The sequence below is a fragment of the Mirounga angustirostris genome, unplaced genomic scaffold (genome assembly GCF_029215605.1).
Source record: "Mirounga angustirostris isolate CCGP_5_RB_7025 unplaced genomic scaffold, mMirAng1.0.hap1 SCAF_8, whole genome shotgun sequence".
Taxonomy (NCBI): Eukaryota; Metazoa; Chordata; class Mammalia; order Carnivora; family Phocidae; genus Mirounga; species Mirounga angustirostris.
In genome coordinates, this window is record NW_026991716.1 from 93646847 (window position 1) to 93663324 (window position 16478).

Below are 16478 nucleotides of genomic sequence, written 5' to 3' on the forward strand. Positions count from 1 at the left end.
TTGGCCTTTTGAACAAGGTCTCTGGTTACAGTAGCAGTTGCCACAGTCAGATGTTTCACCTTTCCTTTTATAGATGGTGAGAGTGGAGGTGTGTTTTTGAAGGGCCATGGTTTCCTCTCAGAGTTCCAAACACTGACAGAGAGATTCTACAACTGTTGTGCTGGGCTTCAGTGCCACATCTACTAAGTTTGATCAGGTATGCCACCAGATGCTGGTGCTTTGCCTCTTTTTTTTTTTTTTTGAAAATATTTTTGGTGACATCCAGGAACTCATTATTTCAGAGGCACATTGGAATGCTCCAAATCACAGTGGTGCTCAAAAAAGATAAGAATGTAGCCTCATTAACAATATGAGATGTGAGTTGAAAACCTAACTCTATAAACTTAGGGTTATCTAGTTTGAGATGTTGGAATCCTTTGTTGGACCAGTCACTCAAGTGTCCTTCTGTCCTTTGTATACATTCTCATATTTTTATTTTCCCTAAGGAAATTTATTCCAAGTCCTCTTCATCTAATCAAACTACTCCAATTATAGAATATTTCTCCAACCCATGTTAAGCGTTATCAGTCCTTTGTTTACTTAGTATTCTGTTTATTTCCTTTGTTCATTCAAATAGTTCTTGACAACTCATATGCTTTTATGTCTTTACCCCCATAGCAAAGTCATGGTGATTTCTTTTTCATCTCATTTTATCCAAACAAGAAAGGAATCAATGCTACCAATCTCTGACTCTTCGATTCTAGGACCATAAACACCAACCCTGGGTGGTCCTATGGCTTTAATTACCACCTATGATGGACATTGTGGTTGTTTTCTCCAAAATTCATTCCATCTTCTACTATGGAGTAGTCATGTAATTTGGATGGGACCAACTGGAGTTGGGGCTAGATTAGGCTAAGCCAGTGGCTCTCAACACTGATTGCTCATTAGAATGGCCTAAGGAGCTTAAAATAAAACAGACAAAAATCAGCCAACATAAGTCCTCCTCTACAAAAATGACCTGGGCATCAGTACTTTCTAAATAATTGCCAGTTAATGCTAACATGCAGTCAGTGTTGAGAACCACTGGTCTACCAGCCAGGGTATTTCCATCTTCCCTGCCACTTGCATTGGTTTAGGAAACTCAGAGTTAGCTTGTGTCTTTTTCTAAGCTACATGAGTTGATTGTGGCGGGTGTAAGCCGCCAAATCAGCATAGCTCACGACTTTTGTTTTATGAATGTGGATATGTTCTCAGTTTCATCTCTTTGTCATTGAAGAAACCCTGCCTTGGGATGAAGCTCTTACTTGGAGGAAGGTAGAATTCCTTGTCTGAATTTTCTGTCTCAGCTGAGTTCTGACAAAGACTTTCTCCTTGACTGTACTTTCGTTAGCCTCCTTGAAGCCCTCTTCTCTACTAGGCCTCAACCTTGGCCTACCATGTCCTTGTCAGTCTTTGCTGAGTCTAGTTTTAGCAAGAATCCTGCTAAGTCAGTTCCCATTTTATCATAAAAGCTCCTTGGGAAAGGGACTGTACTGGTTGGCTTTTTCCTGTAGTTTCTGACATATTAACCTGCACCTAAGCTTCGCACATAGATGAGTTTGCTAATGATTTGTTCAGTTGATCAGTATTTACTGAGCATTTACTATATATTATGTACTAGATATTGTGCTAGGTGCTAGGGACACAATGATGAACAACATAAACATGATCCTTATCTCAGAACTTACAAGCTTGAAACCCAAATCTGTTTCTGTTATCTTAGTGATTGTAAGAAAGCTTCCAATTTTTTATGTGCAGTATAATGTAACTGGATAGAGTTTCTGAAAAGTTGCTCCATATCATTTTTGTATGGGGTATGGTTACAATAAGTAAATGAATCTATTCATTGCAACACAGCTGCTTCTCAAAATAACCATCAGGACTAGGCCTTACCTGGTTAGCATATGATCAGAAGGCAGCAGAGGTAGGACTGTCCCAAGCAGGCTGACAGAGTTCTACAAGGACTTGCAATAAACCCATGTGAATTTTGCATTGCCTTTATATCCAAGTAAGAGACCTGGTTGCTTGAACATTTCCTGGGTATGGAGGCAATATAGCAAAGTAATTAAAAATATGAACATTGGAACCAAAATGCTTGGGTTGGAATCCTGGTTCTCTTATCGAAACCCAAGTTCGGCTGCCCCTTGCTCAAAAGGCCAATACCAAGAGATGAGTTTTGACTGGAAAAGAATATGAACTTTATTCAGGAGGCTGGCCAGCTGGGTAGAAGGTGGACTCTTGATTTTTAAAGGGGTTTGATCAGGTAAGGGAGTACAGTGGTCTGACATTTCTGGATTATGTGCAGATTTGATGATGCCAGCTACAGTGTTATCTTGGTGCTCGGAGGTTGTGCAAGAAGTTATGGTTCCTTGGTGCCCAGGGGTGATTGTGCAAGAAGGTCTGGTTCCTTGGTACCTGGGGGTGGTTGGGCAAGAGTACTCTGTTCTTTCTGCAAAGGAGGGCAAGATCTACAGATGTGCAAAGGGAGGTCAGTAAAGTCATTGTGTGACCTTAAAAAGAAAAAAAAAAAAAACGTTTTACTAAAAGATTGCTGGCCTATCAGAAAGCCAAGGTGGCTTTAAGCAGACTTGCTGGCCTCTGTGGCCTAGGAATGTTCTGGTCCTTCATTCCCCAAGGCCAGGGGTCTGCCAGTCTCAAAGAAAGTAAAGTAAATTAGTTCTGTTACAGATCAAGGACCTTAAGGCAGCAGGCAAGGGAGTGTGTCAACTTGAAGCAAGTTAACACTTAAGATCAGCTGGAATGCTGTTACAGTTCTACCACTTTTGAGGTTTTTTATAATGGACAGGTTACTTCTCTTGTGCTTTAATGTCCTTATCTATCTGTAAAGTGGGAATAATAATTCCACCAATTTTATAGAGTGTGAGAGGCATATATTTAAAGGGTATGCCTTTAAAACCCTTACAAAATGGTTTACCCTTTATATATGGCACATGGTAAACCCTTACATTAGTGTTTGCTATTTAATGATGTTGATGATGAAGATGGACCCATTTATTTACACCTCAAATTACCAAGTTTATGGCAGTTTTATTATGAGATCTTTTAAAATATGAGCAGAAACTTCATATGTATTTTGTAGGAGAGAGTAATTGTCTGAGATTAGTTTGTACTTCCCCTTTTTGCACCTATGAGAGAAGGAAATAAATCATCCTCATCATTGGACTCCAGTCCTGCTTCATAGGGCCTGTGAGTAGATGGTGCCATGTAGTGAGTTAAGCAGGCAATTCTTGCTCTCTTGGAGTTCACCTTCCAAGACTGACAACATCAGTTTAGATGATCAGGTGCAGGTCACAAAAATAGTGGGCCATGAGTTGACCAGACACTTTAAACATAGAAAACGTCCTATATAATGGAAGATTGCTATAATACTATCCAGTATAGTATAGAATTTAGTATAGGATGAACATATCTCATACACAGTTTTGAACTAAATAGTTAAAGGAAATTATAATGGAATCATACAGTGTGGACTTCTAGAAGACCAATTAGCATATTTATGCTGTGCAGAGGTAATTGATTTGGGACAGGGAGGGAGGAATTGGGAAACAAAAAATAATCATGTAAATTGTATAAGGCTAAAGACAAATGATCCTGTAACTACTGTGTAATAAAGCAGTGTGGCATGGTGAGAAGATCATAGATTTGGGGGCATGAGTGACCCGGGCAAATCATGGCTCAGCCACCTACAAACTGTGTGGCCTCTCTAGAGCTCTTTGAATTGTGAAATTACTGTATTTTCCCTTCCAACTGTGGCTGCAGAAAGAGGCAGATTTTGGCTCACCTTATAAGCAAGTGTATACAGCTGTGCTTTTTAGCTTCAGTCCTGGCTTTTTTTTTTTTTTTTTTAATGTCACAATTGTTCTTTCCTTTTTTATGGTCTTTAAAAAATGTCTTCCTGTATGCTTATTAATGGGACAAGAGTGTTAGTAATGTATTAGTTTGCTTGGGCTCCCATAACAAAATACCACAGACTGGTGGCTTAAACAACAGAAATTTATTTTCTCACAGTTCTGGAGGCTAGAAGTCCAAGATCAAGGTGTTGGCGGGGTTGGTTTCTTCTGAGGCATCTCTCCTTGACTTGCAGATGGCTGTCTTTTCCCTCTGCCTTCACATGGTCCTTCCTCTTTCGCATGTCTGTGTCTAATTTCCTCCTCTCGTGAGTACACCAGTCATATTGGATTAGGGCCTACCCTAAAAAAAACACAAAAAACACCTCATTTTAATGTAATCACATCTTTAAAGGCTCAGTCTCCAAGTACAGTCACATTCTGCAGTACTGGGGGTTAGGACTTCAACATACAAATTTGCAGGGAGGGCGCCTGGGTGGCTCAGTTGGTTAAGCGACTGCCTTCGGCTCAGGTCATGATCCTGGAGTCCCGGGATCGAGTCCCGCATCAGGCTCCCTGCTTGGCAGGGAGCCTGCTTCTGCCTCTGACCCTCCCCCCTCTCATGTGCTCTCTCTCTCTCATTCTCTCTGTCTCAAATAAATAAATAAAATCTTTAAAAAAAAAAAAAAACAAATTTGCAGGGAACACAGTTTAGCCCATTGCAGTGATTTTAAAAAAGTAATCTCCTCCTTAAATTTCCTCAACTGTAAAATGAGGATAAAAAAATTACTCTGTGTATGATTATTGTGAGGATTATATGAGGTAAGTTCAAGTTATTATGCATTATCACAAGTGAGACATAAGAGCACTTGGCAGTGGCTAAAGTGTCTTATTTCCTGCTTTTTGGAAGGGAAGAGAAATTTTGAAACTGCTTGATAAAAGGAAGAGATGTAAACCTTACCAAGTAAGGTGGTAGGATGTGGATATTTTAAGCAAGAGACAAGTGGGGTAGCCAGGGAGTGGGGCAGTGGGAAAAAATTTTTTTTAATGTATTTTGGAATATTTGAGCAAGAAAGCAAAGGAGGCAAAGTGATTTGTGGTAGACTCTGAGCCTTAGGTCTACTTCAGAACTAAAAAGTTCTGAACAAGAACTTAGCTGTGAAGTGTGAGAACTTCAGGATTGTATTAAGAATTTTATTTTATTTTTTTATTTTTATTTTTAAAGATTTTATTTATTTATTTGAGAGAGAGAGAGACTGAGAGAGAGAGCATGAGAGGGGGGAGGGTCGGGAGGGTCAGAGGGAGAAGCAGATTCCCCGCCGAGAAGGGAGCCTGATGCGGGACTCAATCTTGGGACTCCAGGATCATGACCTGAGCCGAAGGCAGTCGCTTAACCAACTGAGTCACCCAGGCGCCCCATGTATTAAGAATTTTAGATTGAGGGGTGCCTGGGTGGCTGAGTCGGTTAAGTGTTGGACTCTTGGTTTCAGCTCAGGTCATGATCAGGGTTATGAGATCAAGCCCCTCATCAGGCTCTACAGTTGGTGCAGAGTCTGCTCAAGATTCTCTCTCTTTTCCCCTCTGCTCCTCTCCCTGCCTGTGTGCATGCCTGTGCATTCTCTCTCCAATAATAAATAAAATCTTTTTTTTAAAGATTTATTTATTTGAGAGAGAGAGTGCATGAGCACAGGGAGGAGCAGAGGGAGAGAGAGAATCTCAAGCAGACTCCCCACTGAGTATGGAGCCCAAGTGGGGGCTCTATTTCACAATCCTGAAATCATGACCTGAGCAGAAATCAAGAGTGGGCTGTTTAACCAACTGAGCCACGCAGGCACCCCAACAAATGAAATCTTAAAAAAGACGAATTTTAGACTGAAAGAGATCATAATTCAATTCCTTTATTTTATAAAAGAGAAAACTGAGGGGAAAGTTAAGTAACAGGCTAAAATCGCAATTTCTGAGAAATTGGCAAAGGACTTAGCAACTTTGAAAAATGATGTCCATGATTGGGAGAAGAAGAAAATGGTAACTTTGAGGCAAATATCTGAATTCTACCAGGCTGTCAGAGCAAAAGCTTATTCATTATTGTATTTCTAGGAAACAGGGAAGTACCCAGTATATAGTGTTCCGTGTTTGTTAAGTTAATCCAAAGTAAATATTGAATTTGCAGGGGACTTGTTAAACTCTAAGTGTATAGTTTTTGTGATATAAAACAATGTAGCATATTTGCAAAAAATATGGGACATCTTTAGTATCATCCTGAAAAATTAACATACAAAAATATTACATTAATAATTGAATTTCTAAGACTGCTGGATATAAGGTGAGCATTCAAAAATCAATTGTATTTCTTTATACCAGTAGCAAACACATACTTAGGAATGCTCATACACCACTCTTGGGAGTGTAGGTTGTGCATCGCCTTGGAACCCTGGCAGCGTTCGCTAAAGCTAAGCAGACTCTTATCCTATGGCCAAGCAGTTACTCTTCTAGGTATATATCCAACAAGAGCATGTGCATGTGTGCGCCAAGACTCACATGCAGAAATGTTCGTGGCTGCATTATTTGAAAGAGCAAGTAACTAGAAACAGCCCAAATGTCCATCAACAGTAGAATGAGTCGATAAATTGTGGCTTATTCACATAGTGGATATGACACACCAACCAAACTAAGTATACACGACATGAGAATGGATGAATCTCACAAACATAAAGGAGCCCAATCACAAAAGAATACATACTGGGTGGTTCTATTTATATAAAACTCCCCAAACAGGCAAAATTCTATGTTGCTAGAATCAGCATACTGGTTACCTTTGAAGAGATAGAAGAGAATACTAGAGGGACTTCACAGGTGCTAGTAATGTTCTGTTTCTTGACTGAGCTGGACATTTATGACTTGTGTATTTCTCTGTATTTATGTTATACTTACATCATAAGAAGCTTAAAAATATGTCCAAGCTTATCATGTGTTGAATTTTTATATATCATTGCTTAAGCTTAAAAGTGGTAGCACATGATTGTTTTAAATGAGATTGAAGCAGGTTTCTTAGAATGTACACCTGCTTCAGCATGTATATCTGGATGTATATCCCGTCTCAAAAAAAAAGAGAGACCCCCACCCAGTCTCCTTTTTTTTGGCTCAATATCTTTCTTGTATTCTTACTTGTCATTGACTTACAGAATTATATTCTCAGCAAACAAAATAGTACAGTATACACTGTGGCTTTCCTGTATTTAAATGTAGTTATTTCTCTCATAGAACTTTTAAGATCTTGGAAAGAATTAAGCTTAGAACTGTGTGTATAAATATGATCCCAATTTCTCTGTCAGCATCTCTGTACATGTAGAAAAAAATTGAAGGATATCAGCTATAAGCAAACTTTTTTTCTGAGAAGGGGATAGACTTTCATTTCTACCTTTGCACTTTTAATATTTGAATTTTTTACAATGAGCCTGGATCACTTTTTTTTTTAGCTTAAAAACATACAGTTTTAAAGCACTTAAGTTAAAAGACAGATTTTAGTTATTTAAGTATTTTATTTCCTGGAACTAGAAAGGCCTCAGCCATATTTTCCTCTTATGCTTACTTATTAAAAATGTATAAAACTGATCAGTTAAATATTGTCAAAAAACTTCAATAGTGTATATCTTTTAAGTTCCTATTTAATATAATCACTTAGATAAGACATAAAACTTTGTTATGTGTTTTTTCTTTTTCCATTGTAAGCAATATTACTTTTATAATAAAGAGTATTTAAGGTAGGCAAATCTTTATTATTTCAGTCTTTGCTTACAAGGTTAATATATTGTGGTTTTAAAGGATTTTCTCCACAATATTTATTGTTCTTTTGTTCCAACTTGGAAGGAAAAAGCCAGAGTAGAAGCTATATAAAGTTATTTTGTGAGATGGCTATTTTTCTGATGGTATTATTCAAAGTTGCTAAAAATACACACAATAGATCTTGAGGAAAATGCAAACTGCTAGAATATGGTTCTTTTAGTAGTACATTTTTCTTTGCAAAGTCAAGGCCTTTCACTCATGCATATGCTCCCACGGGTGCGTTCACCTCCCTCCGTTTCCTCCCCAAATTTCCTAATTGCATTTTTAGATTGTGTAATTGTATTTGTCCTTTGTATAGGTAAATATACAAACTATTTTAAAATAACTTTCTTTTGGTAGCTGATTAGTTTTATTCACTGCAATTGGATGGTGATAAGAGGTCACAGGTCTTGTAACTATCTCTGGAAATTAGGAAATTAAACCATGCCCTTTTGACTAGAATCATCAACTTGGAATTAGTTTAGCTTTCACCCTCCTCCATCCTTCTGCAAAGTGTTCTGAAGAAGTTAGCTTAAGTGAATAAAATCTGAAAATTTGAGGTTTATTTTTCTTTAAAAATATAAACGGAGTGTTAGTATTTTTCAGACAATTAAGAGCTAAAATCTGAGGGCTTTGGTTGTAGTTCTTTTGCTGCTGATTAGGTATTCCTCAGTGGTGATTAGTGAATGTACAAATGCAATCATTCAGTAGGGCTTAATCACTCCTATGAGAGAGAAGTTAGTTACCCAGAAAGAGAAATTGAAGCTTGTATAACTTCCATTAGTCTTATTTTTTAATAGCAAAAAAATAAAGAAAAAATTTTGGCTAAATTAGGAATATTGGGTCATAGAAGATAAAGTGTGAAGAAAAAATTTTGGCTAAATTAGGAATATTGGGTCATAGAAGATAAAGTGTGGTTTAAAAGAAATAGAGAGCCTGGGTAAATATGCTTACATGAATATATTGCTGTGCTATTTATTATATTGTCTGTGGTACAGCTAGCTTATGAAAAACTGGCCCTTACCACAGCAGGACAGACTTCCCTCAGAGAGATAGAGTGTGAAGTGCTAGCTAAAAAAGTCCATCTCCTCTTTGTACTGGGTGGCTGGGCAAGGGGGAGGAGGTACCTCTTTTCCCAATTTTAGTACATTACTCAAAGTTGAGAAGAAGAGAGATATATGGCTATACCCTTTTTTCAAAAAACAGATCATTTGAGGCAAGAGGAGAGTGGAATGCATGTATTTAGGCAGCACCATATTCCTTTCTGGTGAGATGGGTTACAGGCCCCGAGTCCCAAGAGTGAGGCCTGGGGAGTGGGTATGAGTCACTTGGAATGATGAGCTGTGGAGGTCTCTATGGGGAGGCCCACCAGCTGCTCAGGTCTAGCACTGTAGTGTGGCATGACTTTGTTAAGTTCAGGGGTTGTTTGTCACAGGTAGTGTTCAAGGGTTGTGTTTTGTAGACTTCCCCAGAGGACCAGCTTCTTCTTGGGGATTATTTTATTTTATTTTTTAAAAGATCTTACTTATTTATTTGAGAGAGAGAATGAGTGAGAGAGAGAGAGAGCTTGAGAGCGAGCACGAGTTGGGGGAGTATTTTATTTCCTGGAACTAGAAAGGAAGCAGACTCCCTGCTGAGCAGGGAGCCCAACGCAAGACTCGATCCCAGGACCCTGGGATCAAAATACTCCAGCCTTCCAGCCCTGATTTCTGGGTTATTCCTAAGGTGATCCACTGTCCCAGTTTGCCCAGGACTGTCCTGATGTGAGCACCAAAAGTCCTGCAACCGGGGAAACCCCTCAGTCCCAGGGCGATGGTTGATCGCCCTATTTTACTTTCTTGAGCCACTTGGCAGCTGAAGCATGGAAGAAGGGAAGTGTATTCTCCCTGCCACTGTGTACAGTCTCTTCCCTGCAGTGCAGAGGATAAACAGCCCTCAGCTCTTGGGTAGCAGTTCAACCCAGGATGCAGTTTTCGAGCAGAAGAATGTAGCTACATTTCAAGTGTGCCCCGATATGACTGTTCCGATTATCTATTGCTGCATAACAAATGACTGAAAAAATTAGAGGCTTAAAACAACATTGCTTCATTCTCTCTCCCTGTTTTCTGTGGGTCAGGGATTTGAGAAAGCCTTAGCCGGCAATTCTGGCTCCCTTAGTACCATAGTGGCAACAACTGGAACAGCTGGGGCCTGGTGAGACCTCTGTCTTCATGTCATCTCAGGGCCCCTCCAGGCCGTGTCTCTGTCTGGGTTGCTTTAAGCTCCTCCAGGCAGTTTGATGCTCACCTAGCAGTTCAGGGTTCCAGAGCAAGTGTTCTAGCTAGGGAGTAAGAAGCTGCCTTGGCTGTGTCACATAGGATACTGTTGCATAGCATCATCTTGTCCTAGTCACAAGATTCAGGGGAGGGGGAACATAGACCCCACTTCCCGATGGATGGAATATCAACATCATAACATGTTGGCGTGGGGAGATTATTGCAGCCATCTTTGGAAAATACAGTTTGCCACAATTACCTTGGCCCAAAAAAGCAGTTTTTCACTAATAAAGGTAATGAAGTTGTTAAAATACAATTTTCTCCTCATGAATTTTCATAAAGCAATTTTCATTTAGGTTGAAAACAAAAAGATCAGCCTGTAAATGTTTCTTGAATTGTTCTGAAAACCCTTGCTCACCATTGTTCTACTGGAATGAATATGTGTCTATAATATATAATATATATACCCCCCCTTACCCCTAAAAAGAAAGCCAGCTGACCAAGATAGGTGTAGCAAAAGTTCATAAGCTTCTACAGGAGGAGTTTCAGTGTGTGTGGTGTGAGCACATGTGCGGGGGGGGGGGGGGAGGAGGGGGATGGAAAGGAAAGAGTAATTGGGAGAATAGAAGGACATCAGTGGCATAGGATTCAGGCTGAAGGGAGGTGTCTGCAGCAGGAAAGAACGCTAAAGACATTGATGGCTGGAAAGGGGACTATAAGGGACAAGGGCAGTGGCGGTCATTTACAAATGAAGGGCAGGTATACATATAGCGTAGCTTTAGTAAGAGCATTTGGTTTAAAATGTGGATACTAATGTTCTGGCCTAGCTCTCTCCCATTGTGATGCTGAAGACCCACGAGTTATTCTTTCTGATAGCTTCTTACTTAATGGTTAACAGAAATTGGGATTTAAAAAATTTTTAATGTAATGCACATTATGTAGGAATTTGCTGATTAGCATTGTTTTAGCAAAGTGTCAGAAAGGCATGCTGCTAATCTTCTTTGAACTGAATTCTTTGGGCTTGATATATATTTAATGTTCAACTTTTATGATTCTTACGTGACTACTCTTGTTTTGTCCTAAACTCATTATTTTACTAAAGAAAAATTTCAAAGATTAAAGAAAGAAAAAGGATAGCAGACAGATCATAATTCTAAGCCACCACTTGTTTGTGTGTTTGGATTGCAGAAATACTGTAGTACGGTCCAGCTAGATTCTGGGATTGACTACCGGAAAAGGGAACTTCCTGCTGCAGGAAAACTCTACTATCTGTAAGTTTTTCTTTTTTTTAATTTAATTTTCTAAGTTTAATATCAAATAATCAGGAAAAGAGAAAAATAAGCAGGGTAATTATTAGAGCAGGAAAGGCTAGTTCTGAAGCCTGTGATTTTTAGAATACAAAATGTTATAATGTTAACTTCTTTAAACTGTGTTTTTTGCCATCCACATTTGCATGATTTATAATGTGTGATTGGATGAAACCCTAATTAGTTTTTTGGGGAGGAGTGATGACAGATGGTTAGAAAGTAATGAGATCCTCTTATGAGACTCTAGGATTAAGAGAATATCTTTATTGTGTGAAAGTAATTAATTATTTGTGGACATCTCCTGACAAATGTGCCATTTCTGTTCCCCAAAAATTGTTGTTTTATTTTGTTAGACTGTATTTATCATTGCTGATTGACTTCCATACATAACCATGTAAAATATATATACACAAGTACAACTGGATATATTTTATCTTTTAAAAACAAAGACTCTCCTGAGTAGGAGCCATTTCTAATAATAGATGTATTCAGCCCGTGCAGTTAATGCTGAAAAACAAATAGTTGTTTTTAAAATGTCATTTGTGCGAACCTGAAAAGGGACAAGTGCTTTACAAATGTAAACTGCTGTTTAGCATACGCCACCAGCGTTGGGCACATAGTGGGTTCTCAATAAATAGATCTAAGGGCTAATTGTGATTTAACTCAAAGGCGTGTTTCTGCTAATTTAAATTTTGATAACGTGTGTATGAGAGGTTCAGAAAAGTTCTTGTCTCTGCCACCTTGTAAGCAGAAGTACTTTACTGTTTTTGAAGCAGAAATTAGCTAGAAAAATCACATAATTAAAATTGCATGCTTTACAATGTACCAAGGGGGACTATTTCAGTTTATTATTCAGATTCTGATGATTATTATAGAAGGTTCTTCATGTGCCCTTAAGTACTTTGTCTTTAAAGTACTTTCTTATAGCACTTCTTTCTGCTTTAGCTTGGACTTTTTCCCTTCTGTTTCTTTTATGTTTGTGTTTTCTGGTTTTTATATTTTTCTGGTATTTGCAATCTTTTCCCGATTCTTTGCTACCAATTTCGTGATATTCCAGATGTGTGGTACCTAGAAATTAGCTTCTTATTATTCTCTGCATTCTTTTTCAAAGGGGGCAATTCTTGTTCCCTGTTTTCCCACAAAATGTATCCTTATGTGGAAGAATTAAAACATTTTCCTAATGGGAAGTTCCTTCAGTCGGATGGTAGTCTGGATCTAAATCATGAAATTTGTTTCATACTGCTAGAGAGGTCTCAGTAGAATTTACAGGTCGTGGAAAGCTGCTTTTGTTGGGAGGATAGCCATTTTCTCTCTGACCTGAGGCTGCCTCTTCCTTTTCCTGCTTGAAGTACAATTTTAACACAATGAAATTCAGGTTTGTACTTAAAATATGCACTGGAGGAAAACAATATCTAACAACAACCCAGAGTCCAGGAATGAAACTTTGGATCAACTTTCTTAAAAATATATAAATTCATTTAATCCTCAAGGAAGGTAGATTTTGTTCCTGTATTTAACATCAAAAAGGGCTTCACTATAATCTGATAACCCAAACTAGAGAACCTAAAGGCACACCTCACTCAAAGGGTAAGGCAGATATGTGTCCCTGAGGAGAATCAGGAATTAAAATCCTCTCGGGAGTGGGAGAATAATATTAGATACAGAGACACGGTGCTAGGGATGTAATTTATATTGTTTCACATGAGCCCTTAGCGAGAACTTCTTTCATGACAAAGAAAATTTCCTAGGGTCATGTTAACATTTCTGATTTAATTAGGTTTCTTTTGCCCTTGTTCTTTTAGGGAAACTTACTAATTTCCCCCATAACAGATTTTAATGTACCATGTTATATATTGCCCTATTACAGCATGTGTTTCTCTTTATTACCCTATGCCTAAACATCTGGCATTCGTTCCTGAACATACAAGTTCAGACTCCCCCTTTGTCAATCTCATTGGCCCCCTCAGCTACCTGAAAAGAAAAACAAAATTCTAGCCTCCCTCCAGGGGAACATGAAGCAATATCTCAGGATTTCATACAAGCAGAATCCTACATCTGATCTTTAATGAAATAGAAATATTCATTAATTCAGTGTTTTATTAGTCTAACTTTCCAAAAGCTAATTCAAAATGTCCCAAAACATAATCCAAATAATATCAAGAATTATCAGAGATTTTTAAAAGTACCCAAAAAGTTGACTCGGGAACACTTTCTATGGTTCTTAATATCGTCCAGGTAACACAAGAAGTAATTGGTATACGACATTATGTGTTTGTATGTAATCTATTTCAGTTGTAGTTTTACATCATAATAGATATAGAAATCTTACAGTACCTTTATAAATAAGTTCCAGATGTTTTGGGCCCATCCAACGACGTTTTTAATCTCATATAAAACAAACTCTGAAACTTTAAATTTAGCAAGTTACAAATGACAGAAAGCTTGAGCCCAGACATCTGAACTTTTGCAGAAATTAAAACACCCCATGGTTGTCCAATTTTTCATTCTGTGGTAACTGCATGGTCACCCCAGATATGAGCACGAAGTCATTCTCTTCCTTGTCGCTTGGTGGATTGGACTCCATAGGAATCCCATGTGGGGAATATGATTTGCCGAAATCCAAACAGGTCAACTAAGCATTGGGCTTCCTGTTTGTATTTGGGTGTATTTGGTGTATTTGGACTTGTAATTTTTTTAACTGCCTGGTGTTTGCCAAGGGTGGCCCTATCCCATACTTTCCAGAGAATTTCACTGCTTCCAATTAGTTCTCTGCTTGGGAGCTGGTGACAGTGGAGGTTATCATTTTATATATGCAATGAGGTCTCTTTTCAGACAGGCAACACCTTGTTCTTCTTCACCTTGTTCAGACGCTCCCTTGTTCTTTTCTCTTTTTCTTTTTCATTCAGGAACTGAGTAGTACAGGTTCTTTTTCTAAGTCTGTTGAAGGAACCAGGGGTTGGGGGTGGGGAGAGGGTTCCTATTCAAATACCATATCTTCATGCTCACATAAAAACACCCCACCCATAGCAGAGAGGTCATGGCCTCAATGGAAGACTTTAAACTGAACCAGAAGGGATGGGCAGGGAAGGTATTGGGCCTGGGATTTGATTTTACCCAGCTTACCAGCTAATAGGTTTGCCTGTTACTGTTTCATGGATGCTGGCAGAAGACACGAGAGATCTGGGTCAGAGACAAAGGATTTTATGACCCTTGGTGTAGAGAGCATATTGTGTCTGTGCCCTTCTTGCCCTGTGGTCCCATTGTGGGGGGCACAGAGAGTTTTGCCAAGGGCTCAGATGAATACCTGCATAGGCAGTGAGTTGTATTATAGCACAGGAACTCTGAGCTTGGGAAATCTACACCATTTTATAGCCAGAAGTATGCAGGCCTGTTTTTTGTTTCAAGGGAGACATTGCCTCATCCCTCAAGGTTTCTCGTGCCAAACACAACCTTGAGAAATGGTTAGGGCCATGTATTCCTGGCATGCTCAGCAAGATGTGCAGAAGAGTGAGAGACCCATGGAGGACTGTTCTCCCAATAGGGACATTGACCAGACTTTTAACCTTAAAGAAGCTGGGCTTTCTCCCTTTATTTCTTTTGGCTCCTATCCACTGAGTCATCTATTACTTCTACCAAATTATATCTGAACCTGTTATTCAGTTTTTTAATATTTCAGTTAAATTGTCTAAAGATCATTTCACTTTCATGTATATGGGGACTATTGATCATACTGAAATGATGAAAAATATGTTACAACTTTCAGACAAAGCCCAAATATTCACATATTTTTACCTGGTTTAATACAGTACATATAGTCATCTATCTTTCTAGCCAATCTCAAAAAGAAGTTTCTTCTTACTTTTACCAGTAGAAGTTTCATGTCTCAAGTACTACTAATCTCCCACTTGGGAGATATCTATTCCATATAGAAAATAATTTTTGAGAATATATCTTCAAAAATTAAAAGAAAAGGTGGCTGGCAAAAACCATACAGCTCTGTTTTAGAAGAAAGGTCTGTGAAAACAAAGACTGGAGCTCAAACATGTTAAAACATCCCCACAATTAAAAACTTCGTGTTTCTTGTCTATGAGAGTCCCTATACACACTCCTCTTCCCTCAACTGAGAGAATCAGATCAATGAAAATTTAAAACATTTCTTAGCTCATTTGTCACATCTTTTCATACCTAAAACATTGGCAGAGTTCTGTCTTCTGCCTGGAAGGTTGCCACCTTCTAGTTCACCAGAGTCTCTAGGACATCTTGGGACCTTCTCCCCATCCCCCATCTTTACCATTCCAGGTGTTTCTGTCTTAGACATTGGAATTTACAGTGTCTTAGTTTTTCTTACCAGTTAGAGTGCCAACCCAGTCAGTCATTTCCTGTTCCAGTTCCCACTGAAGAACTTCTGAAACATCTGCCAATAGAAGCAACTTGAAAATTGTTAAGTCTAGTTCCTTTCCTTTTAGACCATAATTTGTTTTAGTTCCATGTTCCTGACCATCCAGAGAACTGTAGCAGGCTGTGTGCATACCCCATTGAAACAATTTTTTCTCTCATCATCTATAACAGGTTTTTGTGGTTGAATGCCAATATGTCACCTATATTCTTTTCCCTTTAATTCCCTGAATTCCCTCATGTACCTTTTTAGATTCTTGTACATTCATATTCATCCTATCTGACACTAGTTTTCATGGTGTCACAATGGAGTGGTGATAGTATTGAAGGGAAAATACCACATAAGTTACGGAATATAAAATTTGTTTAGCAGCAAAGGATACAGAAATATATCCATATGGTGATAGTTGCACAAAAACAGAGGATGACATAGCATATTCTCATTTGATGTTGTAAGTTTTTCTGGCATTTCAGGGCCAATTAGCTGACAAAAGTAGCACCTGATCAGGATAAGGATCCCATCAGGTCACCTTTGTCATTCTTGGGTTGATAGGTGGATGGGGGAGAAGGGAGGCGTATACCCTCCGGTAAGTCTTGACTGCTGTGGAGACTTTGGCTATTGTACGTGACTACTCACCAGGTACAGTTACCAAGTGCAAGCTCTAGGATATGCCTGAGTGTTCACTGTCAATCAGTGTGAATCAAAGCTCAGTTTCCAAGCCTTCATCAAGACCAGACACAACGCTTTCCTGAAGTCTGTTCCTTAAAGGATAAGGGAAAGAATTTCTGCCTCTGGCAGTTAGAGAAACTACTTTCATGGGTTAAGACTG

At 38.7% G+C, this 16478-nt stretch overlaps 1 protein-coding gene across 5 annotated transcripts in view; it reads left to right on the plus strand.

The window, feature by feature from the left end:
• The window catches only part of AFG1L (AFG1 like ATPase), a 235383-nt gene that overhangs the window by 148525 nt on the left and 70380 nt on the right, over window positions 1-16478 (plus strand). For all 5 annotated transcript variants that reach the window (XM_064597957.1, XM_064597959.1, XM_045865273.3 and 2 more), the window contains one exon: window positions 11135-11217. In XM_064597957.1, the coding sequence (XP_064454027.1) occupies window positions 11135-11217 (83 nt within the window). The remainder of the gene's footprint in view (window positions 1-11134; window positions 11218-16478) is intronic.